General features: G+C 39.2%; 2 protein-coding genes across 2 annotated transcripts in view; one reads left to right on the top strand and one right to left on the bottom strand.

Annotated features, from left to right (window-relative positions):
- LOC108895356 (ecto-NOX disulfide-thiol exchanger 2) overlaps window positions 1-24292 on the bottom strand; it is a 143857-nt gene that overhangs the window by 79789 nt on the left and 39776 nt on the right. The window contains exon 2 of the mRNA XM_051072503.1: window positions 23573-23716. Coding sequence (XP_050928460.1) covers window positions 23573-23716 — 144 coding nt within the window. The remainder of the gene's footprint in view (window positions 1-23572; window positions 23717-24292) is intronic.
- On the top strand, window positions 14008-17483 carry LOC108895357 (E3 ubiquitin-protein ligase TRIM21). The gene is made up of 2 exons (XM_018694127.2): window positions 14008-14124; window positions 14217-17483. The coding sequence occupies exon 2, from the start codon at window positions 14219-14221 to the stop codon at window positions 15836-15838; it is 1620 nt and encodes a 539-aa protein (XP_018549643.1). The 5' UTR covers window positions 14008-14124; window positions 14217-14218; the 3' UTR covers window positions 15839-17483.

The raw sequence follows: 24292 nt of genomic DNA, 5'->3' as shown, positions 1-24292 counted from the left end.
TCTATTTTTATATTCCAGGTTAGATCAGAGCGATCATCATCTGCGCAACATTCCTCAACTGCTGACTGAAGTCATGGATGTTAAGAGCTTCCCACATACAGTTAAGGCTTAAACTATAAATGTTTTGAACTGCATTGCCACCTACCAATAATTTGTCAGTGATGAATTACCTAAATGTGTGAAGTACATTTCTCTGCAGTTTTATTTTTACATGGAACTGAAACTAATGGTTGCATAAAAAGTTCATGCATCAATGTGAAACACTGTGGCTGAAGGAAACAAAGGTTACAAGGTTGCAATTCCTACTTTCAGGTTCAGGAGTATTACATTCCCATCAATGTAGCTTCTTTAAACCTAGTCCCAAAATGTGAAACAATATAAATTCATCAGGTCAGTTCATATTAAGTTATTTGTTTTTCTCCTGATTTAGGGAGAATTGAGGCACAGTACAGATCACCCACCTTCCTTCCCCATGCTGTGAGGATCAGATGTAAATATATAGCCTGGTTTAGACGATCATATGTTCTACTAACATTAATGTTTTCATGTAACCTGTGTGTATTTTTTTCTTATGCAGTCTGTGTATATAAATGAACTGTACTTTGCATGCTGACCTGTTTCTGATTGTGTGAATAGCAAACCCCAGAATGTGACACAAATTGATCACTGAACTAATCAATTCTAATAATCTAGATATTCCTGGAGTGTGCTGGAGTTTCTGATTGTCTCAAATCTCATTCAATAACTGGCTTAAGTCTACAACCCACAGACATCAGCAGATAATTGGTATAAGCCAGGCTTGCACTTTTGCTCATTTTGAGAGCTTTTTGCCTTCACTGTGATCTTTAGCAACAGAAAACTTGGTTGGACGAAGGGAAGATGACTGACTTTGCCAATTAACTCTATTATACAGTTATACAGTTATTCCATCTACTTTGTCTGGTCCTTCACTGATGCAGTAATAATATGAATGTACTGCAGATGTCTGATAAGTTAAATACCTACAGTGTGTCTTTTACATAAGTAATACGGACTGTTAGAAATTCCTCTCAGTCATCTCTACTCCAGCAGATACCCATAAAGTGTTTTTATGAGCAACTGTCAAACACTAATTGTCTGAATTTCAAGCCGTTCCCCATCACTTGTTTCCTTGCACATATGCTTGACATTAAGGCATCTTCCCTGCAGTGTTTGCTGAGCGATGTATGGCAATAAAGTATGATCATAAAAACAGAGTAAACACAAATGATTCACAGCAAACATCAGCCAACAAAATATATGGCTAAAGATGCTACAAAGCTGAGTAACAACAGTGCAAAATAACAGGAAACAATTTTTTCTTCAAGGACAAGGATCCTGTAATGAGTGTACATGTACATTTAGGGTTCAGTGGCTGCCGCAAGAGCCCAACAGCAGAGAGGAAGACCCTCTGTCTCTCCTGCAGACACACTGAAACAACAGACTGAGCAGACAAGTTACCAAGCTAGAAAACAAAAGTTCAGATATGTTCCATTAAACTTTTGTGCAGTGATTCACTTTTGTGTTTCCTGCAACCCTAACCCTTTATCAGCAGGGAGGTTTGGTGAGTAGAAACACTGTCCTACAGATGGTGGAAACAAGGTTCAAGACATAATGTCAACAAGAAACAATTCTGCTTCTGTGTCCATGAGAAAGACAGTGAATCTACCACCACTACAGAACTAGAAATCAGTATTATCTCATGGGGTTCATGGTATATAATGTGATCATGGCATTATTCTTTGTTTTGTGGAAGGCAGGGCTATATTCCTGACTGGCTTAAACAGACTGCATTTGAGACATACAGTTAAATCCTTAGCCATGCATCATGCTTTTACTATGAGCACAAAACATGCACTCAAAAAAATGTGTTATTTTCATTAGAGTTGAGGCTGCCACTCTGCATAGTCAAAGTCAGAAATTTCTCTGTGAAAAGCCTCCATCAATTTGGTGTGGTATTGCTTCATCAAAGGTGAGAACAATATAAATCATCTTTTATCAGTTGTCAGTGGATAAGGTAAGATACCTTGGAGAAGTGAAATCATCTGGAGTATTCCCCATCTTTTACTGTCAAAGTTGAAAGTAACAATGCTGATTGATGTTGAAAAAGGTGTGCAAGACCTTGGGAAAAGTTACTTCAGCTTTGGTGTTCATCATGTTTCACGGTGCAACTTTACAAGGAGACATGGCAACACTACAGACTGAATGTCTATTTGATCCATTCACCACAGATGCAGTGTCTATCTCCAGGTTTCCCGGTTCCCAGGAGTTTGCAAGGAGAGACAAAAACAGACAAGAGAAATGAGATCCTGCCTAAGATATTGATTCACTACAACACGAGAGTCCACTGGAACCCCACACAGGAGCTTGCATACCAAGAGCTCCTACATATGTGGAAATACACAGTGGGTGGGGGTCTTAATTGAGTAATCATAGAACTGCATCTCACCCCAGGTCACATAAAACATGTGAAAGATGGATCCATACATTTTGCAGACACCTCCATCAGTCAGGGCACTGTGGGCTGCAGAGGGTGCAGCGATGTAATGGATCTGTCTCCCACCTAATGGCTCGTCTGCGATCCATTTACCAATAAAAGAAATTGCAGCTCTTTCACGAGACCAATTAACGAATTATCCCGTCATCTCCTGCAACCAATGAGATTTCACAAAGTAAGACTCTGTGAAAAGTTTCTTTGGGTAACTGAGAGAGATTACAGTTAGACAAAAAACTGTGTAGAGCAACACACAAAATTTGGAGCTATTTTCATCTGTAAAAATATCTTTTAAATCTATGAATACACAGCTGAAAAGGGTAGAATAAGCTGAATGTTTTAAGGAAAAATACTCTGGTTTCAAGCAGGCAGCCAGAAGGAGAAACTCCAAATGGGTCACGATAGAGGAATGATTCCCTGGGAAATAGCCCAATGCCCCAAGGGCCACAATATACCAAAATATAATGACACGGAGGCCGAGGATTTAAGCAGAGTAAAGGTGTACTGCACCATGTCTCTTGCTATTATGAGGCCTTTTAACAACTTGAACTCAAAATGCTTTACAGAAAGTAGAACCACTCAGGAGGCTTTAATTTTGTCTATTCAGGTTAGCTGTGATTATCTAAGTCTACTGTTCAATACTTAGAACATTTCGTCACTGCCAGCCAATTACAGCACAGGAACAGAAATCAGGCAATTACAAGAAGTCAGGGAAATGCTGTGTGAGAAAATGTCAACAGCTAAAGTGAACTGACCAGAGCTCTTATCTTGCCATTCCTCTCCATCCAGACAGTACTGAATCTATTGTCACAGTAATCGCAGATGGTGGACTATTGTCACTGGGGAGGATGGAGGTGTAGGCTGCCTTCAAAAGTTCAAATCTTGCAGTTTCAGTATACACCTCAAAAAGCTATAAATATTTCTGGACCATTTTGATACTTGATAATTAAAAGTTTTGCAACATTTGCTCATTATCTATATTTGCCAGGAAGCAGCTTTCTCTCTTTCTCTTTGTGTGAAAGAGAAAGAGACAGGATAACACTCAAATCAACAACACAAAATATTGTTTTGTCACATTCAACAATGTTCCACAGATTTCACCAAGTTGATGATGTCTTATTTTGCATCAGTGAATGTGAAGAAACTTTAGGAAAATAATGAAATGATCTGCTTGTTGATTTGGGTTTTGAAATTACATTGTTGTTTTTGTCTGCTACAACATACATTTACATATCTGCTTTGTAAATCACCTGTCCTCTTCTTTGAGAAAAATTAGAAACCGAAAGTGAGAAATCTATACACATGACAGAGCAGCCTGCTACACGCCACTAGATTCTAAACAATGACCACATTAGCCTCCTGCTTAAGTCTCCTTCTTGTCAACCTTGCAAACCTGAACACATCTCTTCCTGCACCTTAGCTTGTTGAAGGAGTGACCAAACAAAACATTCACCAGGGAAAAGTGCACTGCTAACATCAGTTTGCAGGCTAGCTAAACAGCATTTAAATTTTCCTGCAAAATTGCTACAAGTTTGTTTACTTTGTTGCTTGTTCTCCTGCCATAGCTCAGCCTGGCAGGTGCATTAAATCAAACATAAACATACCGTCACAAGCCAGGTGAGAGGAAGAGCAGCACTTCTGATATTTCCCCTACAACCTTTTGGTCTTCCTTTTAATAACAAAAATAAATAAAAATAAAAAAATACAAAATCAAATTCAGAGGGTATACAACTTAAACTTTGCAAGGAAACATCTATCAAATATCAAATATTAATTGCCATAAATTAGATGACTTGGGACAAAACATATGAATTAGAGTGGCTTGGGTCTGTTTGCAGCAGCCACACATGGGTTCTATATTGGATATGAATTGGGATCATTTTACTTTTAAACTGCACAAAGTATATTTCATACATATCAAAGATAAAGATATTCCCTCCAAACATCTTTGACCAAATGTATTGTGAAATTTCTATGCCAAGATTCCCCTCCCACTGGCAATTACGTGTAATATTTTCTCTCATTAATAAAGATCACCCCTTTCTGGATGATGTGATGTCACTGATTGACTTCCGAGTGTGATTTCAATTGGACATTTTTTGGTACCTTACAGGGATTCATTTAAAAAAGAAAACATAACTGCTGTACTTTCCTCTGGATCATCCTATTTAATAGTCATCCTAACACAAGACCAACACCCTTTAATTTTCAATAGTCCCACCACTTGATCCAGAACTCCCCAGAAGTCCATGCCCTTGTGAGTCATTACATCTATGAAAAGCAGATATTAACTAGTTATGTTTCGACTTCATAAAAGGACACCAAGACAGTTTTAGAGCAGCTGTCCAAGGTTTCCATCTCTCTTGCACGCTACATTGATAAACCAAGGCTGGGCAGAGAGACTGAGCAGCACTTTATGGTCCCTGAAGGCAACAGCAGTACACATGGTCACACACAAGTGTTCATCAGCAGAGACAGGCATGTCATGGACTGTCACGTGTCATCACACTTGATGGAGAAACTCGACAGCTTGATCTGATGCTCTACACAGAAGCCTTTACATGATGAAAAAAAAAAAACAACGACATGGGCCTCCAGATGGTCCATCAGAGAGTACCAGTCCATCCATCTCACCAGTCCATCATCATCAGAGTGATATACCACCTGGACGATCTATGAGCAGACGTAGGAGTCATGAGGAATGTAGCTATGGTCAGCTGCTTTATCTATTAAACCTGTCAGAATCAAGGTCATTGTTATTGTTTTAATGGTTGACCTTCCTTCTGTTGGTGGGATGGTTGACCGAAGTTCTGACTGAAAGCTATAAGGCAGTGACAAGAGAGGGAAGACACTGATGGAGGGAGGAGAGGAGATGGGAGACAGGAATATCATTTAAAGGAAAGGATTTAAAGAAACAGTGAGTAAAATAAGACAGTAGTGGGTGGACAATGGACAATTGTAATAAAAACACCTGTACTTTACTGTAGATTTGCTTTCAGCTGCCAAAACAAAAAGATAAGTGACTGAATGAGCTACCTTCTCCTAGCACCTTGTTAAGCTGATCAACTAATTAATTATAAAATGAGGTCATTATAATATAGCCAGAGCATTCCTCTTGTGACATGAATACACACTTGTAGCGCCAAAGAGTCTTCCATTCACACGTAGCATGCATCAAAGCAGCCCGACACTAGATCTCACTTAGTGGCAGTTGATGCAAATCAAATGAACTGAAACCGGGCTGATTTACATCTTTAGTCTCGGTGAATTACCCCACTGAATTCTACTGAATTGAAAAATTATGGTGACACAAAATTTTGAGCCCTTGGTGGTAATTTGTGGCCTTCAAATTACCATCAAGGGTGCAACATATCCCATAATATGTTCACCTCATCAAGTTTATTTGATAAGAAAACCTATACTATGCCCACGATTGATGACACAGATTACATACCACAGCATGCACATACGGAAAATAGGTCTACCTACTTTTCTGATGATTGCCTGCTAAGCCCCAGTCAATACTGTACCACCCCACCAGCCCTTAAGAGTTAACAGTCTAATCATTTGCTGTAGTGAGTTCAGATTAAATGAACAACCTCCCCTTATTATACAAGGACCTGGGGGGGAAAAGGAAACCCATAGCTGTAGCAGGGGAATGTTAAAAGACTGTTAACAAAGTGTCTGCTGTGTTGATACAAACATTGCAATGCTACAATACCCTGAGGCCCTCATAATATATATGAACTGACACTTGAAAGAGACAAGACTTGTTGTCACTGCCAAGTTGCACAAGTGATTTGCCAAAGAGGTGACTGTGCACTTCGACCATTATCTATCTACTGTATGCAGGACAATGTACATTAGTTGATTTTAATTAGAACTCTTGTTATTGAGGGGTTTAATCAAAATGTGTTGGGAACAAGGCCAAATAAAAATCTCTCACTGTTTTCATCTAAGGTTAACTGCAACTACATTAATAAACTCATATTTTGAAGATAGAGGCTAATTGAGATAAAATAACTGGCTTCTGTAGAACTCTCTGAAATAATCAAACCAGTGTGAAAAAAGTTATGAAATATGGTAGATATATTTTAAAACTTAGATCATGAGAATAATTCTGTTTACATTGTGTTCAGTATGGCAGCAAGATAAGAAAATCTGTCAAAAAAAATCTAAAGTTGTCACCAGAGTGGGAAAAGATCAGAGAGAGCACGAGACAGAGTGAAGAGGAGGAGATGTGCACTTCTTGTTGTTTTGGAGGAATCTAATTCTTTCACATCAAGAAGTTTGTCGAGCAGATGATTCAATTTTCTCGGCACAGTGGATATCTGTTGTTATAGAGGGGTCAAGGAGAGATGGATATAGTGACAGAGACAGCCAAAATAAGCATCAAGGAACAAGCAAGAGTGTCTTTGAATTAAATCCACCATACTTCTAAAACATCAATGTCCAAATGCTGCATTTGTGAGGAGCTGCAATTTTCATCTTGTTTGGTGGAAGCCATTTAAGAGCTGATAATAAATATTTCAAGAGAGTAGGTGGATGGTTCTTTTATGAATGACCTTTACCTGATCACAGAGGTCCTGTATCACAATATCAGAAAGAATACGGGCTTTACAGACGACAAAAACGCAGTACAGAAGAAATGCAAATATGCTAGCTTATTCCCAACAGAGGAAGGCTCACAGTAATAATGAGCGGGGCGGAGAGAGACAAGTAGAGCCATGGGCCAAGAGCTGGCTGCCAAACAACAATAAAAAAGCACTTGTGTGTGATAGATCAAGCTGTGAGAGGAAGATGAAGGGCACACCAGGGTCAGATAGATAGAAATCCTCTGTGATCTCTCCCATCTTTCACAAAGACCGTCTGTGGTGTTACAGGAGACACTGAGGGGAGACAGATGGCACAGAGGGAAGATACTATATACAAAGAAAAAAAGAGACAAAATGAAGGAAAGAAACTAAGAAAGAAACAATGAGGTAAGGAACACTTATAGACTGAGACCACAGTCCCAAGACTGAGAGAGACAGAGAAAAACTACAAATAATGTGGCTTTGTTGTTTGTATTTGTTTTGTTTCTATTTGTGTTCATTTTGCATCTTTTTGTGGTTGTCTTTTTGTATGTTTTAGTAGTTTTGCATCTCTATGTGGTTGTTTTGCATCAATTTGTAGTCATTTTGTGTCTCCATGTGGTGGTTTTGCATTATTTTGTTGACAGTTTGTGTCTCTTTGAGGTCTTTTTGCATTTGATGTATCTTTGTAGTAATTGTTTCAACAACAAATGTTTATAGTAGCTTCAAACTGAGGCTTTGCTCCACCTCTGACCCTCTGGGCCCCTGTGCCTGTGCTTGGTAGGCCACCGCAGTAATCTATCTATGGAACTAGAGGGTCTCACCAGACATTTAGGCGATGGCTAGTTGACCTCTAGATCTTCTGCACTTCATGGCTGGCTGAACACATGGGATCCCACTGCTAAACCAATTGAGAGAGGGGCTGGAGGTGGAGGGAAGGGGTGGGGTGTGGTGGGGTGAGGAAAGGGAGTGGAGCGAGAGCTCTGTGGTTTAGGTGTGAACTGGCGCTTTCTCACATTTATCATGGTCAGGTGGAGAACTGAATGAACCTGAGCAGCCCCCCATCCCTGCTCTTCGCTGCAGCTTAAAGATGATGGAGCACCAGAAACCACTGGGGCTTTCTCGGAGAACACTGAAGGACGATATAGATTACTAGAGGAACAGCACAGGGAGATTTGCAAAGGAATGTATTTCAGACCAGCACACCATTTCTTTCAACTGTTTCACTTGTCTGCTGAGGCTCACTGGCTTCTGCCTCCTCCTAAAAATCAATTAAAGAACAGATTTACCAAACCTTATACGAGTGTGACGACTGATGAGTATTTAAGAATCTCACTGCTTCTCTGTGTGTCTCCTCTTCTATGGATCAATAACTCTTTTATACTGTCTATAATTGAAATGCAGGGAGCCTGAGGTGATTTAGTTGGCTTTAATTTCCTTGTTCGTTATGAATACAAATACAAGCCCAAGGACATCAGATCTCTATTCGTCTATAAACACACAAAACACATGCACCTATTCCCCCCTGCTTTGAGATATACTTCAGCTATGGAATTTATTTAATCCTTCTATCCATCTGTAAAGATGATTATTTTTATCATCTTTACAATCAATCTGCTGATTATTATCTCACTGAATCAATTAATTGTTTGATTTAGAAAATGACTTGTGTTACAACTTCCCAGAAAGCAATTTGTCTGTTCAAATGTCTTGTTGCATACAAATAGCAGCACAAAACCCAAAGAGATTTACTATACTACCACAGCAAACAAAGAAAATCAACTTAATGTACAGGAATAATATCTGGAAGGCCATAAACTCTTTTTAGTCATAGGAACTGAAATATAAAATATTAATTCAATACATCACCATACATCAAACCAATTCTTGGCAATCTGTCTTTACTAAGGCATAAAAAAGGCTAATAGGCTCTAACTACTTCCCATCACTCCCTCTTCTTTTGTCAGGCACCTGCACACTTTACCGTCAGAGAAAGGCGAAATTACAGGGGGACAGAAGGGAAAATGGCAGCAGTATGGTAAAATGAGGAGGAAAGAGCAAAAGGAGTGCAGAACCTTGTTAAAAGCCCCTCTGTGACAGCCAAGGAAAGGCTGCAGCTCCGAGTCATTAAATGTGACTGAAGTTGGAGAAAGTGACTGCAAAAAAGAAAAAGAAGAGAGAGAGAGAGAGAGAGAGAGAGAGAGAGAGAGAGAGAGAGAGAAACGCATGGACAGAAAGAGAGGGTTTCAGAGGTGGGTGAGGAGAGGAGTGCTGGTTTGGAGATGGAAGATCAAGAAGTAGCTCGCTAAGATAACTGATGTTGGAAAAGCTTTGAAGCAATGAGAATGAGAGGGAGGAACAGAAGCCAACAGTCAGTCTGTGAAACTGAAATGGACTACGATCTATTTTAGCCACAGTCCTTACTGGAATACTGAAAATTAAACCATTATCCTGGTCTTATTAAGTAAAATGTTGTAAAATATGAATAACATAAATGAGAGGTTAAAGGTTAAAGATTTGGAGGAAGAATGTCCACAGCACAATTAACAGATTGCAGGAGGATGTTTTTACAACTTATTAATGAGCAGTACTTTACCATAATCTTAATAAAACTATTAAACATGCCTAAACTGAACTATAAGATCCCCAAGGTTTTTTTTTTTTTTTTGTTATGCCTGTTTTTGGAGTTAGAAAAATCTAAATGTAAATTGACAATGAAAATTTTGATGAACTGTCCCTGTCAATAATAACCTCTTTGACAAATACATTGCTGTTTTCTGTGACTGTTTTCATTATAAAAGCCAGTACATGTTCAAGGTCTTTAATGTAAAGCAGCATCAGTGGGATCTTTTTGGTTTAGCTGTAGAGAGTGAACAGTGAATAGTGACTCTGTTAAAGTCAAAGAATAAGACATTGGATTACACACATATCATTGATTTCTGCGAATCTCCAAAGCCAACCATATTAGTGTCAAAAACAAGGTGAAAATCTTTAAGATTCTAACTTAAAAAGTAATTTTAATGTCTGAATAGATCTTGGGATCATGATTCTTGGTAGCCCCCCCTAGCATTTCCTCATTCAGCTTTTGTTCCCTCTACCTCTATGCCATCCAGGAGCAATCTGCGCTACAGATGAAGAAGTTAAAGAAGTGCCACCATCACAGAAGGCATCATTCACATTATGTACAGTGTGTATTTCAGTGTATATTCAGTGTATATACTCATGCAAAGAAAGAACTGATGGAAATTTTAAAAGACAGCTACTACTACTACTTTATCAAGCTTCCCAAACAGCAAACTCAAAGGAGTTTCTGACCTCTGTGTAACATCAAAAATATTTTACCTCATTATCTCATTGTGTCTTAAATCATTCAGACCTTGTCGAACTTTCAGTCACGGACACCAAGTCTGGCAAATAGCACAGATGAATAATTCAACAGTTGAAGCAAGCTATCAGAGAAACTAACTCCTCTGGTGTTTGGAGGCCATCTCAGATAGTGGTGTAAATCCAACAGTCACCATGCGCTTAATGAATAAGAGTGTAGATAAAACAGCTCAACAGCCTTTACATTTGGAAATAAGCTTTCTGATCCTTTAAATCTCCAGGCACTGCTTGTGGTTCAAGAAAACGTCCGGTCTGATTTCAATGCAGGAGAGCAGCACCGATACAATTCACAAAAACATTCAGCTCTCAAAGAGTTTTCTTACACTTTGATACTTCAAAAAATTCCAACACCAAATATATGCCTCTACCAAGTCTTTTCCTATAGTGTCAATCGTGGAAATTCAGTTTTTATTTTCTATTTTGGTTTCAATGTGTCACTTAATGAACTTCAAACAACGTTTCATCTGCCAGTGTCCCACATTTATCCTTTCCTCCTCATATGACTTTACAAAGCCTAAACACCCTCCTCCACATTGCCGAGGTACTAGAGAAGTGGATGAGAAATGTTTTGGGTTGAGAAAAGATGTGATTTAACATCAGCTGAAGAATTTAATGGCATGAATTACCTCAAACAAGATGTATTTTGAACTGACTCACAACTCAGGTTCAGTGTTTCTACTTTGCCCAGCAATTTTGATGAAAAGGTAAAGTAGTATCTCCGCTCCCTCTACCCAATGCTGAAAGCACTGCTTTTAACAAGAGCTGCGTAAAAAAACTGCTCTTAATCCGTGAACACTCTGATTAAGATGAAGTTGTCCTTGCAAGCTTTTGAGCGTTTCAAAGTCATCCTATCAAGAATGGGAATCTAAAGCTGAGTGTCTGGGGAACGAAAACACTGGAGGGAGAGGACTCTAATTTGGCCTGAGTTCTTCTATTGGCAGCCATGTTCCCCAGGCTGATGGATGAAAGGAGAAACTCATCTCATGACTAATTATTTATCTTCCCTCCAGAACTGTTGTGTCTGGGGGTTGGAAATAACACAACCCTCTGCTCTGACCAAGTAGTAAACAAACTAGAGTGATGGAGGTGACTGACTGTCCTCTTTCTGCCCCACAACACTGTAGAGCAAGGCTGCCATACATATAGCCCACAGACACAATCTGGCAGGTTATAGATCTACCTTCCTAAGGATTTCCTAAATAACTTCTGTTAGATTCACAATAGTACTATGTTGTAGAGAGTGGATTTATTATTTGTTGGGGGTTTTTTTGTTTTGTTTTGGGTTTTTTTGGAGGAATATGAACTAACCCCTAACAATAAAACCCATAAGGCCCAATCCTAAACTTGACTTTAGGTTTGGTGGTGTGATAATGTTACTGTAAAGCAGAGCTTTACTTTTATTGACAAGTTTTCCATCTATCCAAAAGAGTCAAGATTGTCAGTTTAGCATGGCTCACTACTTTCCTCTGTCTACAGCGTACAAGACACAGCCTGTTGCACTAACACAGTTAGAATTCAGAATTTACACAGATCATATGTTTCATTTCTCCCCCCACACTCTTCCCCCTCACACTTAATGGTAGTTCAAATCTTGAGGGAAAGCCAATACTGAAAGACCTCTCAGTTACAACTTATAATAAAGAGCTAGTGTAAAAGCTAGAGTAACCAAACCAACCAACAGGTCAGGGGTTTTTGCATTCTCTGAAAACAATTTCCTCACTTTGTTAGGGGCACTGTCATGTCAAAACAAGAAAGGCCTTCCCAAAAATGCTGCTCTAAAGTAAGAAGCACACTATTTTCTACATACATGTATAGAATTCAAGGATGCCCTTGGATACTTTTTTTAACCTCATTCAACAATGTGAGCTTTATTTAAAAATATAGTTGAAAATACTCTTCTTCTTCTTGTTCTTCTCTTGGCATGTTGACAGGGTTGTCCACATACATTTGCCCATGCATCTTATAATAATAATTATGATATAATATTGTTTTGTTGATGGTGATGTTCTATAATTATTCAGTTTAACGGTTTATTTCTTGGGCTGCAGAATGTACTGCAGAGAGAGAGCATTACTGAAGACTTACACTCAGGTTAAAACTGAGCAGACTCCTAGCAGGAGGCATTCAATTCTGGTAGAGGGAGGTCTGTGTCCTCTAGCGCTTTGAGCTCCTCTAATCTCATATTCATGTATTCAAGGTGAAAGGAGAGAAGAGCGGCTACAAGTGAGAGCCCAATGGGTCGAGGAACAGGGGTGAAAGGGGGGAAAGAAAGCACTGGTGGTTGAGAGATGCAAGGGGGTGTGATGGGAAGAAAAAAATGGGAGGAGAAAAGCCCTGACACCCTCTCATCTTTTGATAAACCTATCAGTGGATTCTGAAGAGAAGAAAGGCTCGGGTCCTGGAGCCCCACACAGACCAGGATCAAAGGGAATCCACATCTGATCCAAAAGTCGTTTGAATGTTTTATGGTAGCCACAGCATCGAAGTGAGGCTTGAATAAGACGTGGCTCAAGAGAGCTCCGATCAGAGGTAGCCTGTCATTATCAGATTGCAGAGCTCTTTTTTCTCAGCACATAAACTGTATACATACATAATTCACAATACTGAGAAAATACATATATCTAAGTGTCATATGATTGGATTTTCAAAGTCCCGTTCCCTTTACATTATGTCCTGATATCATCAGTCAATTGATTGAATTCATTAACAGCTGCTGAGGCTGCACCAGCTATTCACATTTACACAGTAAAGACTACAGCAAATACACAACTGTTCAGTAATGGAGCACTGAAATACTGAGGTATGATGCATACAGCATACACCCACATATTTACACGCATACACACATATCAACTGCAACTGCATGGAGGATAATTAGTTTGTGTCACTGAAAGGTTAAGTACATTGTATCACTCACATCCTTTTTTTCCTTTCAATTTATCGACCCATTTTTCATATGCTCACACCTACATTCCTACAAGGCACACTTTGTGGATAAACCCATGTGCAGCAATGGAAATACATGCAATCATATATGCATGCATAGGAACCTACACACAAAGACAGATTCTTTCAGTTATGACTATGATCTCCAAGGATACAGGGAAACTATTGTGTTCAAAGCCATGTTTCCTCGGAGGAGAAAGCACAGGACCAGAGTGTATGTACTGTTTATCATGCAGATGTCATCACTAAGCACTCTCATTTAATGCATATGCACACGTGTGTATGCACATTTAAAATTTAGCATGTTGTGCTGTATCAGAGCTTTCATTTCATTTGTGCGTAGTACTGTACATGAAAAAGGAATTCTGAAGCACTTACGCCGTGGATACATCAACAAGCAAAGAATAACATGAATAAAAGAAATCACAATTCGTATAGCTGTATACAAGCTTGGGAAGTCAAGACTGGGGACACATCTTACTGAGCTATGATAGATTGGGAAGAAAAAAAAATGTGGGTCTAAATGTGAGTCACTAGTGAATTGAGCCTGTAATGGGTTAACTTGCTCCATTCACATAAGGAAATGGGAGGGGACTGGCCTACTCTGACATCACAACTGAAAGTGAAACTAAAAGAGGAGAAGGAGAGCCGCATGTTGTTACTGTCTTTTACACTTCTGAAAGTTTTATCAAAGTCATCAAACACCAGGTAAAGTTGCATTTTGTCAAGTTTATCTAGTGTATCTAGATGGACTTTATGCTGCTCTGACTTTTACCAATATTTCTCCTTCTACTTTCTAGACATGGCTTCTGTTATGACTGAGGAGAATTTTATTTGTTCAATCTGTTTGAGTGTGTTCATTAAACCTACGTCCATTCCCTGTGGGCACAACTTCTGTTTGGGCTGTATCACAAAGTACTGGAACACTACAAATCATGTATTCCCATGTCCACTGTGTAAAGAGGAGTTTTTTGGCAGACCAAAGCTTCGGGTTAACAGTCTCATTGCTGAGATGGCTGAAAAGTTTAAGAGCACATTTCAACAAAAATCTGACCCTGAACAAGCAGGAAATGGAAATGTGTTCTGTGATAAATGTGCAGGGGCAAAGGTCAAGGCCCTGAAGACCTGCATAGTGTGTTTCATGTCTTACTGTGAAACACATCTGGAGCCTCATCAGAGAATTCTATCCTTGAAGAAGCACAAGCTGATTGAGCCGGTCGAGAACTTGGAGAGCAGGATGTGTAAGACACATGGCGAGTATTTGGAGCTATTTTGCCAGAAGGATCAAGAGTTTTTGTGTCAGTCCTGTAAAGACAGTGACCATACAACCCACAAGATAGTGGCTCTAGAGGAGGAGGCTCAAGTGAGAAAAACTCAGCTGGTAAGAGAAAAGAAACACACAGATCAGATGATCGAGGAACGTCTGCAGAAAATTTGGGAGTTTCAAAACTCAATGAAGGCTAACAGAGATAATGCAGCTGAGGTACTGTCATGCAGCCTGCGTGTGATGACTGCTGTGGTGGACTACATGAAGAGGAGCCAAGCTGAGCTGAGTGAAGTAATTGAGATGAAGCAGAAAAAAACTGAAAAGGAGGCAAAAGGATTCATTAAAGAACTGGAGGGAGAAATTATGCAAATAAAGCAGCAAAGCTTGCAGCTTAATCAGGTCTCACTTGACGCCGACCCCTTCACACTCCTTGAGAAATTCATTTCTCTTACCATCATGCCGCCCCAGGTTAAGGAGTGGTCTGACGTGACTCTGAACAGAGACCAGTTTATAGCGCAGGGAGCCTGGGCTAAGCTGGAGACAACAATCATGAGAGAAATAAGTATGGTGTGTGATCCCGACCTGAAAGAAAAGCAGCAGCATGCTGTAGATGTAAGTCTGGATCCTGACACAGCAAACCTCTATCTCACTGTCTCTGCAGATGGGAAACAAGTCACACATGGAGACAGAAAGAGAAACCTCCCAGACAAACCGGAGAGGTTTGGGAACGTCTTCAATGTTTTGGCAAAAGATGGTTTCTCTGCAGGAAAATTTTACTATGAGGTCCAGGTTAAGGACAAAACACAATGGAATTTAGGACTTGCAAACCAGTCCATCAACAGAAAGGGGGATATGCGGCTTAGCCCCATGCATGGCTACTGGACTATTTGGCTGAGGAATGGACATGAGTTTCAAGCCAATGCGGGCCCTGCCGTTAACCTCCCTGTGAGGGAGAGGCTTCAAAAAGTCGGGGTGTTTGTGGATTACGAGACGGGCCAAGTTTCCTTCTATGATGTGGATGCCAGGGCTCACATCTACTCTTTCACCGGATGTAACTTCACTGAGAGAATCTTTCCATTCTTCAGCCCCAGTGTTAACGATGGCGGCAAAAATTCAGCCCCCTTGATCATTACTCCTGTCAAATACGAAAACTGAGTTTTTATTTCACTTTCAGGATTTGTGAAAGAAGGAGAGACGGGGGAAAGATCACAATAGTAGCGCGCTGAAATGTTTTCATTTGTGAAACTCCAATGTGTCATTCTGGAGGTCCCATCCATCAGCGTCAGTCACTGCGTGTTGCCTGTCACACAGACAGCTGTAGATCTCCAACAGAGTCCCCAAGCAACCATCAGGACATTCACTACATGCACACATACACAAACCTCTAAGATGCCAATATAGCCCTACGTCTCTCTGGGTTACAAAAAACCTTCATGAGCCTACTGTTAATTTTGATACATTTTGCTGTGTTTGCCTGCCACTGTGGCCATACAGATACCAGAGCTACTGCAGGTCAAGTAGTAATATTTAATCACATTTGCTTTGTGTTGCTTGGAGTGCCACATATCAGCACTGTTTACTAATGACATGATAGACAGGCTTAAAGTGCTCTTATTATTCAGCTCTTCTAATGTGGCTCTGGATAAGAATTATTTTTGCCACAAATTAATGTGTTCAGTTTAAAGGCTGGTTATTAAATTTATCAGGCACAATACTGGAGCCTAACTGGCACATAATTCCTGGCCTCTAATTAAAATTAGCCAAACCTGCAAGGTGCAGGCTTTTCAAGTTTAAATGCAGAAAATCTACCTAATTAGAAGAACCTTAGTAACCTTTTATTGAGCAGAGACAATTAAAATCTGTTTGTTCTTGTTTTAGAATAGTGTATCTTTATTGTTATGATGCTGTGATGTTACGATGCTTATGACAGTGACTTGGGCGTGTGTCTCTTAATTGAATCTCATCTGGACATCAAGTCAGGATAAAGGAGGACAGGAGCACTAAAGTTGGTTAGGCCCACTGGATGTTGAATCATTCAGATGGAAGAGTCCCCATGGATGAAAGCTGCTGGATGAAAACCTGGCACTGTATTTTAATTAATAGTTTTATAATATTTTATCTTGATGACCACACAGTTTTTGACATTATTTAATTAGCTTAAGATAACCTCCTAACCTGTTAATTAAGGTTATGGAGGAAAAAAAAACAAAAGTGGAATTATAAGGTGTCAAATAACAGTAGCGATACATCATACACATTTGATATAGAAGTGCTGACAGATTATATTAGTGCTGAAACAATATGTAAAATATATTATTAGTTGATAAACACAAAGTTAATCTACAACAATTTTGATAAATAATTAATCAGTGAAGTCATTTATAAAAAGAAAATGTGTTTGTATCTGCTGTTTCCAGCTTCTCAGATGCTAAGATGTGTCACTGTTCTCCATTATGTATCACTGTAAATCAAATATCTTTGACTTCTGAACTGCTCATATGACAAAAAGAGTAATTTTTGAGGATGCAAGTTTAAGCTCTGAGAAAGTGTGATGGCATTTGCTCTTCTTTCTGACATTTTAATGCTCTTTAAAATGATTAATTGTAGAAATATTAAATATCAAACATCATCATCTAATTTGATGATGAGAATGTAGCTCCAGTCTGTATACAGCACTGTGCTGGATTGGATACTGTAGTCACTAAATACTGTAGTGTGTTCAATTGACTGTGTGATGTCCACCATCTGATGTTTGACTGAAACTCTATCACTGAAGAATCTAATAAATGTGATTTAGGAAGTTGCAAACTATTTGATTTCTTTATCTGGACACTGGATAAACACTCACAACAATCAACAGCCAACAGAAAAAGACACTGAATTACTTCAATATGCAATTAAAGTCTATCTGTCACTCTGTGGAATATAAACACAAATTAGAGACTCTCTTGGCATCCTGAGATTCCCACAACATACACTTAGCAATTTTGTAGCCACCACTTGCAAAATAATCCATTGCATTTTTTCCCCATTGCTATTTGAAAAACAAAAATGTTAATTCTGCTTTTCGCAAGCAGGGGAAAGAGATTTTAGTAATTTGACATGGATAATTGCATGGCCATGTCTCAAGTGATAACAGGGTATCTGCAAAATGGGAACAGGAATATGGAGGTGGTGAATAAATAGTAAAATAGGGTTAATCTCATGAAACCACTGCTTTGTTTAAATGTTTTCACTCTGGAAAAGCCAGAGCAAGAGGTCAAAATCATTCATAAACAACAGGCAACAGATTAACAGATATTATAAAGGGGAAGCAGAATTCTCTGCAGATCTTCCAGCAGTGTGCAGCTGAGTCAGGTGTGTCTCAGACCAAGGACAGCAAACGTCCAAGGGAAAAGTACTGGAAAACACTATATTAGTTGATCAAATAATACTCACTTGTCTTTTCTTTAATATACTTTAATATACAAAATATTGAAAAATTTAATTTGTCTTTTCTCACAGTCTTTTCTTACTGTGACTCTTACAAAGATTTTTAATTTTATTTTATTTTTTACTTTGTACTGACTGAAAGTGGAGTTTGTTACTGAATCATCCAAAGCTGAATAAACCACAGTAAAAATCTTTAAATGGTCAGCTGTGGTTTAAAAATAGCAGATTTTGTATACTGTGCTCCAGTTAAATACTGTCAAGGAAACTCATTATAAAGGCTGTTTGACTCTATGATCAACAAAGACAATTTCAACCCATGTAAAGGTGTCAATTTCAAAAGCTAATCAAGAATCCATCATATATAACTGCCAATGATCCAGTCAGTGAGTGAAGTCATGCCTCTCCAACACACCAGCACTCAGTTCATTCTGTTCACTTGCTTTTGTTTAACCACAACACGAGAGCAGAGAGAAGGCCACCCTGGACTGCTGTGAATTGCTGATACCAGTAGAAAAAGGATAATTCAAGCAGTTTGCATGGGGCCCTGAGGCAGTCTTTGTTATGCATTGTTTGAAAACAGGCGTGAGGAGAAGTGCAACAGTGAATAATGAAAAGTGTAGTATCTAACTTTAAATGGGCCCTGTGTATTACTGTAGAGTCACCAAAACAAGACTCTCTAATAAAGTGTGTATCACACCTTCAGTTATTACTTTCCCGTTATTAAATACTGTAGTTGTACTCATTGGAAGCCTTGGCACAGTCATTGGAAATATTTTCCCACTTAATTTAAAGTATAATGACAATTGGTATTGAGTGGTTGGGATACACACCTACAGAGCATTGAGCAATTGTGTCTCCATTCTGCTGCATGTACTGTCAGGAGTTGTTGATAGTAGCATAGGCTAGCTAGTTTTTTACTGGACAATCTCTACATGTAATGGAATCCCAGATATCCATTGCACTCAGAGGATCAACCCTAATAATTTTGATAATTCCCTGACATCTGACAGAGCAGCACTGGTAGGTCAAAACTGTCACCAATTCAGTGAGATATCCCCACAAATTTATTCTAAAGACTTAAGCTACAATGGTGTGCATGGTAAACATAGCAACAGTGTGCCTAAGTACAGCCTTATAGAGCCACTAGCATGGCTGTTGATAAATACCAAACTATGCCACATTTTAATGTCCATGACAACTTAATATCCCCTGGGATAACATGACTTTTGGGACATGTCAGGTCTCAGAATGCTGAGAAACTATAGTTCTTTACAAGGTCCTCCTAACATAAATTGTGATGTTTGTTAAACTTTTGTTTAAAATGATTAGATTATAAATAACAGTGTCTCAGTACACTCGTCTGGGTAATTACACTGCCTTAATGACATACTTGACAGTGTGTGAAAAATACAAGCACATTATGTGGTTGTGTGTGTGTGTAGATATGTCTGTTTCTGCAGGTATACATGCTTTTTGTTCTACAGTATGTGTATCTAATGAAGTGCCAAATGTAATGAGATAAATCTATCCATTAGGGTCCCTTAACGAGACTAAATCCACATGGCTGCTAATGAGTCGGTGCACCATCAGTTGTCCTCCGAGAGCTGGAGGACCTGACTGAAGATGGAGATGACCCGGAGCCAGAGAGAATCAGACCCTCTAAGCCAGTAAATCCACAGCTCCAGCTGTTATAGGCCTTCATCATTTAGCTCCTGGTCCTTTAGGAAGTGACTTCAAGCTAGCAAGCAGCAACAACTGATTAGACACCAGAGTCATAGCCAGCACAGGGAAACACTAATCATCTGTAATCATTGATCTGCCATTACTGGGCCATACTCATTAGCCTGATGGAACAATGCTCTGTAGAATTCACTTGTTACTGGGCTATTATTAGCTGTCCAGCTACTGCTGTGCTAAACATGTGTTCTCTATACATGCACTACATACTGCACAACAACATGTGATTAAAAAAAGAGGAGAAAGAAAGAAGAGTCCAGCAGTAAAAACACCAGAAATTATCGAAGTTTTGTGAGCATGGGTGCATTAAGTTATGGCAAATCCTGCTATAGCTTACCTACCACACAGCTCAAGTATCTGCTCCCTTCAAGAATTGGAGCATCATGCCATTTATAAGAAGCATATCAGTAGAACTACGGTGGAATGAAAAATGATAAATAGTTGCAGCCTTATAACAGTATAACAGCATGTACAAGACAGCCCCTCTAAATCTAGATTTTGCTGTATTATCTTAGGATGTCTAAGAATTGTACAACCAAGACAATAAATCAAGTAAACAAGATTGCAGAGTACAGTACAATAACATGCTGTATACTGTATGTGCTGCAGTTTTGGGAAATTAAAAAAAACAGAGAGAGATTTATGTCCATGATTGTGATAAGTTAATTTTTAAAGGCAAGGTAATTTGTTCATGTTGCACACACTATTATAGGCAATCTGAATGTACTTGAACAGACATGAAGTCCATTGCTTTGATAATGTTGTGTTTCACAAAATTTGAATTTTTGAGGGCTGTTTCAAGCTGTACACTATACAATAAGAACATGCAAACAGATTGCCTTTCCCCTCCTCAAAGCTCTAAATAAACGAGGAACTATATCAGAACATGTCATCATGATAGCAGTGCACTTACACCACGTTAATGGCACCTTTATTATAAAAGTCCTCATAACTTGACTAAGTGACAGAGAGAAAAATAATGGGTGAGTGACTTTGCTCTTTATCTCTAGGATGGAAAGAAAAACAACTGGGTGGCTTTTCCAGTGACAGATCAGATTTGTGCTCCACAAAGGCTTTGATCTTAAGGCTTTTTGACAGGCTTTAATCTGAGCAGACAACACCCACCCACACACACACACACACACCACACACATTTTTTATTGAAGCCCACAATATACAAACTGGACTTCATTTATTTCTGGCTGTCTGTTGTGGTTTTGAGAAAATCAGTCCAGTGACAGAGTTTGAGAATTCTTCCAGAGGACACCGCAGTTGATAAATAACATGAAAGTGTCATTAAAAAGAGACGGTAAGTGTAAAACCACACTAAGCTCATCTGTTTTCTTTTATACACAAATTCTGGTGAGTCATACTGTGCTGTAACTCTGGAAATCTGCTTTGTATGCTGTTGTCAAAAAGGTCGCTTTTATAAATGTGCCTGCTACACCTTTTCTTTCAACTGTATCCTCTGGATTTGTTACCGCAGGTGCATGTCTACTTCAAATTCATATTTCTGAGAGAAGGAGGGACAGAATGTGGGAAGAGAAGGGCGCTGTAACTACAAAGTGAAAATGTCAAAAACTGAAAAGAAGATGATTTTACTCATCTTAAAGCACCCTTGGTTGTATTATCACTGTGACAAAAAGAAAATAGCAGCACCTGAATGAAAAGTAGCTGAGTAACAACTGACTGAAATCCTACACAAAAAAACAAAGGGCCGCTGAACACCAGCAAAACAAAACCATGTTTCTATCAGTTTGTACACTAAGAAGGCATATACCTGGGCAGCAGGTTTACTTGGCAGGGATGTACAGAGTGCCACTGTCCCTATTTGTCCACATTGTCATACATTAAATCCTCTGGTGTAAGGAATATGTAATCGTCATGTTTTGTTTATAGAGTGAAAGTTACAAATTATTTTCCTGTGGTGCCTCTTGCTGTGAATTACTAGTTCTGGGCTCACTGTTTTGTATGATAATATTCTAAAATGTACTCCCTAGCTCTCTCTGAAATGCCTTACCCTTTCTGTGAACCCACGCTAAAAACCTCCACATGTCTCCAATCATATTGATGGAATTCATGACTCGTATGTATTGTCTCCTCTTCTGTTGCATGATTTATGCGTTGCCATGCATAAGCTGCATGAAACAGTTTGTTGTTGGTAACTGTTTGCATTGTACTATGTTTTCAACTGCTGCAGCATAATAAGAATGACCCCTCTACTTCTTCTTTAAACTCTGATTTCTACATCATCAGCTGATTCAACCAAAAGACAAAATAAACTTGCTACAAAACACAAAAAGACCTACATAGAGTGAGTAGGAGAGAAACACAAAATGAAACAAAATGCAAAAAGTTTAAAAGTGAACGTTCAACTTGCAAGTATAAAGCATTTTATCATGTCTACCAATCCACAAACTAAAATAATGTGAACATTGTTCATCCATTCATCTATGTTTTTACTGCTTGCAGAGGGCTTCATCAGAGGGCTTTAGTAAATCCCAGTGTGTACTGGGTGAAAGGCAAGATAGATCATGGACAGGTGCACCAATATGAAGTGGACATGTGCATGACATTATCAGTGTTCTGCGGTTTCCTTTCATTATGGAGAAACAAGGTATATGTCTGAAATGTAAGCAGTTTCTGCCGCCTACAAAGGTCAGCCTTTGTTTGTTGAAGAGTCAAAGGGATGGCACTTGCAAGGTCGACACTGTTGTTGAGTGGGGAGGAACATTATTTATTGGTTTACTGCTAACACTAGCCAGCAATAGGACTTAAAGAAAAATGGGTCATAAGCATGATTCTCCTCAGGTGGACTACCTTATCTCTACCTGTGGGAATTAAATTTATAATAACACAAAGAGCACACAGGTATTGTCTTTGATGGAGCTGTTGGTGTCTATCTTTGGCAGGAGAAAAATGAGCCATTTAGCTGGCCAGTGCAAGGTTCCACAGGCCATGTTTGACTAGAAGCATTACCAGTGAGTCAGCTCTGCCCTGCAAGTACTGATATTAGTTAATTTGGAGCCTCTATGTATCTCTGCCAGATTGTAAATCCAGACCAATTAGCGTCACCCCAACAGATGAGAACATGGAGTAACACCTCTCTGTTTTAAGGGCCCTCTTCTTTCTACCGCTCATAATGCAATTAATTAGAAAGCCACTCTTTAATTAGACAGCACACTGGCCCTGATTGAAATTGGACTCACTAGGTGAATGCTTGCACAAGGCACAGACACACACATACACAAAGACAAGTTGTTTATGTATAACAGTTCAGTGTGCGTGAGTGAGCCAAAGGCATGTGACTTTTTGATTGACGGGACTGTTGGCATGGTGAGAGGCAGGCGGATGTGAAATCTCTGCCACGCAGTTTCCTGGTTTTAGCCGTGTGACCTCCAAACAGTCCAGACAAGCAGAGCTGCAGGCTACAGCAAGCTAATCAAAAACAGCAAAGACCAAACAAGGCTACCTCTTTCAGACTGTCTCAAAATAACAGGATTATAGTTTATCTCTCACCAACAGTTATTTGATGCTGGTAGCATTTAAATTACACTCCATCAGGCAACATCCAAACCAGACAAAGTAAGCAACTGTGATTCCAGGTAGAGTCAGCGTAGCACAATACAGAGAAGTATTGGAGCATTGTTGCAAAACTAGTGAGGACAGGTTTCTTTACTATTTAGTGCCATGATGGCAGTGAGGTAGAATAGTCAGTACCTGGAGCCAGGCTGGTTCTTTTCCTCTTCTTGCCATTTTCAACACTGTTTTTGAAATGACACTCTGTCATCAACATCCTGTTGGAGTTGTTGATGTGTAGAGGGTCACTGTTGGTTGCTGGGTCAAAGGGGAGAGTGTTGAGTCCTAAAAGTTGCAAACAAGAACTATGTTAGATGAGATGGTGCAGCAGGGTACAACTAACACAACAATATGTAAAGTAGCTTAAAATTCATTTCTAGCTTGAACACACCAAATTCAAGAAGTGCATTCAAATCTACAGAAACCCCACTGGCCCTCAACCACCCCTACGGGACAGAATTACTGGAAAGAGCAAGTAACATTAGTTGAATTGTGCACTACAGACTGGAACCATTGAATTGATAGTATAATAGATTAACTAGTTAATTTAGTGACAAGTTATCTTTCAAAAGTGCATTAACTAAGATTGTGCATTCCTATGGTATAAAATTACCATTATTGCCACATCTGCAAGGATCTGACTGAGCTCTTTGATCAATATCATTGACTCATCAAGAGTTCCACACCCTGTAATTTTAGCCTTTCATAATCTGACCTTATGACACTCTGGCTGCTCATTTTATTGAAACAGACTATGTAACCTTGTCTTGTTACAAGATACCATTAACTGTCTCATGCAAAATTAATCTAATACACTGGAGCTTGTCCTTTTGGTTCAGGACAACCATTTTAAGACTCTAA

Source organism: Lates calcarifer, linkage group LG8 (assembly GCF_001640805.2).
Source record: "Lates calcarifer isolate ASB-BC8 linkage group LG8, TLL_Latcal_v3, whole genome shotgun sequence".
Lineage (NCBI taxonomy): Eukaryota > Metazoa > Chordata > Actinopteri > Centropomidae > Lates > Lates calcarifer.
This window is presented reverse-complemented; position numbering and strand designations above follow the sequence as displayed.

Coding starts and splice junctions, on each gene's coding strand:
- LOC108895357 (XM_018694127.2), top strand. CDS start 14,219: ATGGCTTCTGTTATGACTGAGGAGAATTTTATTTGTTCAATCTGTTTG.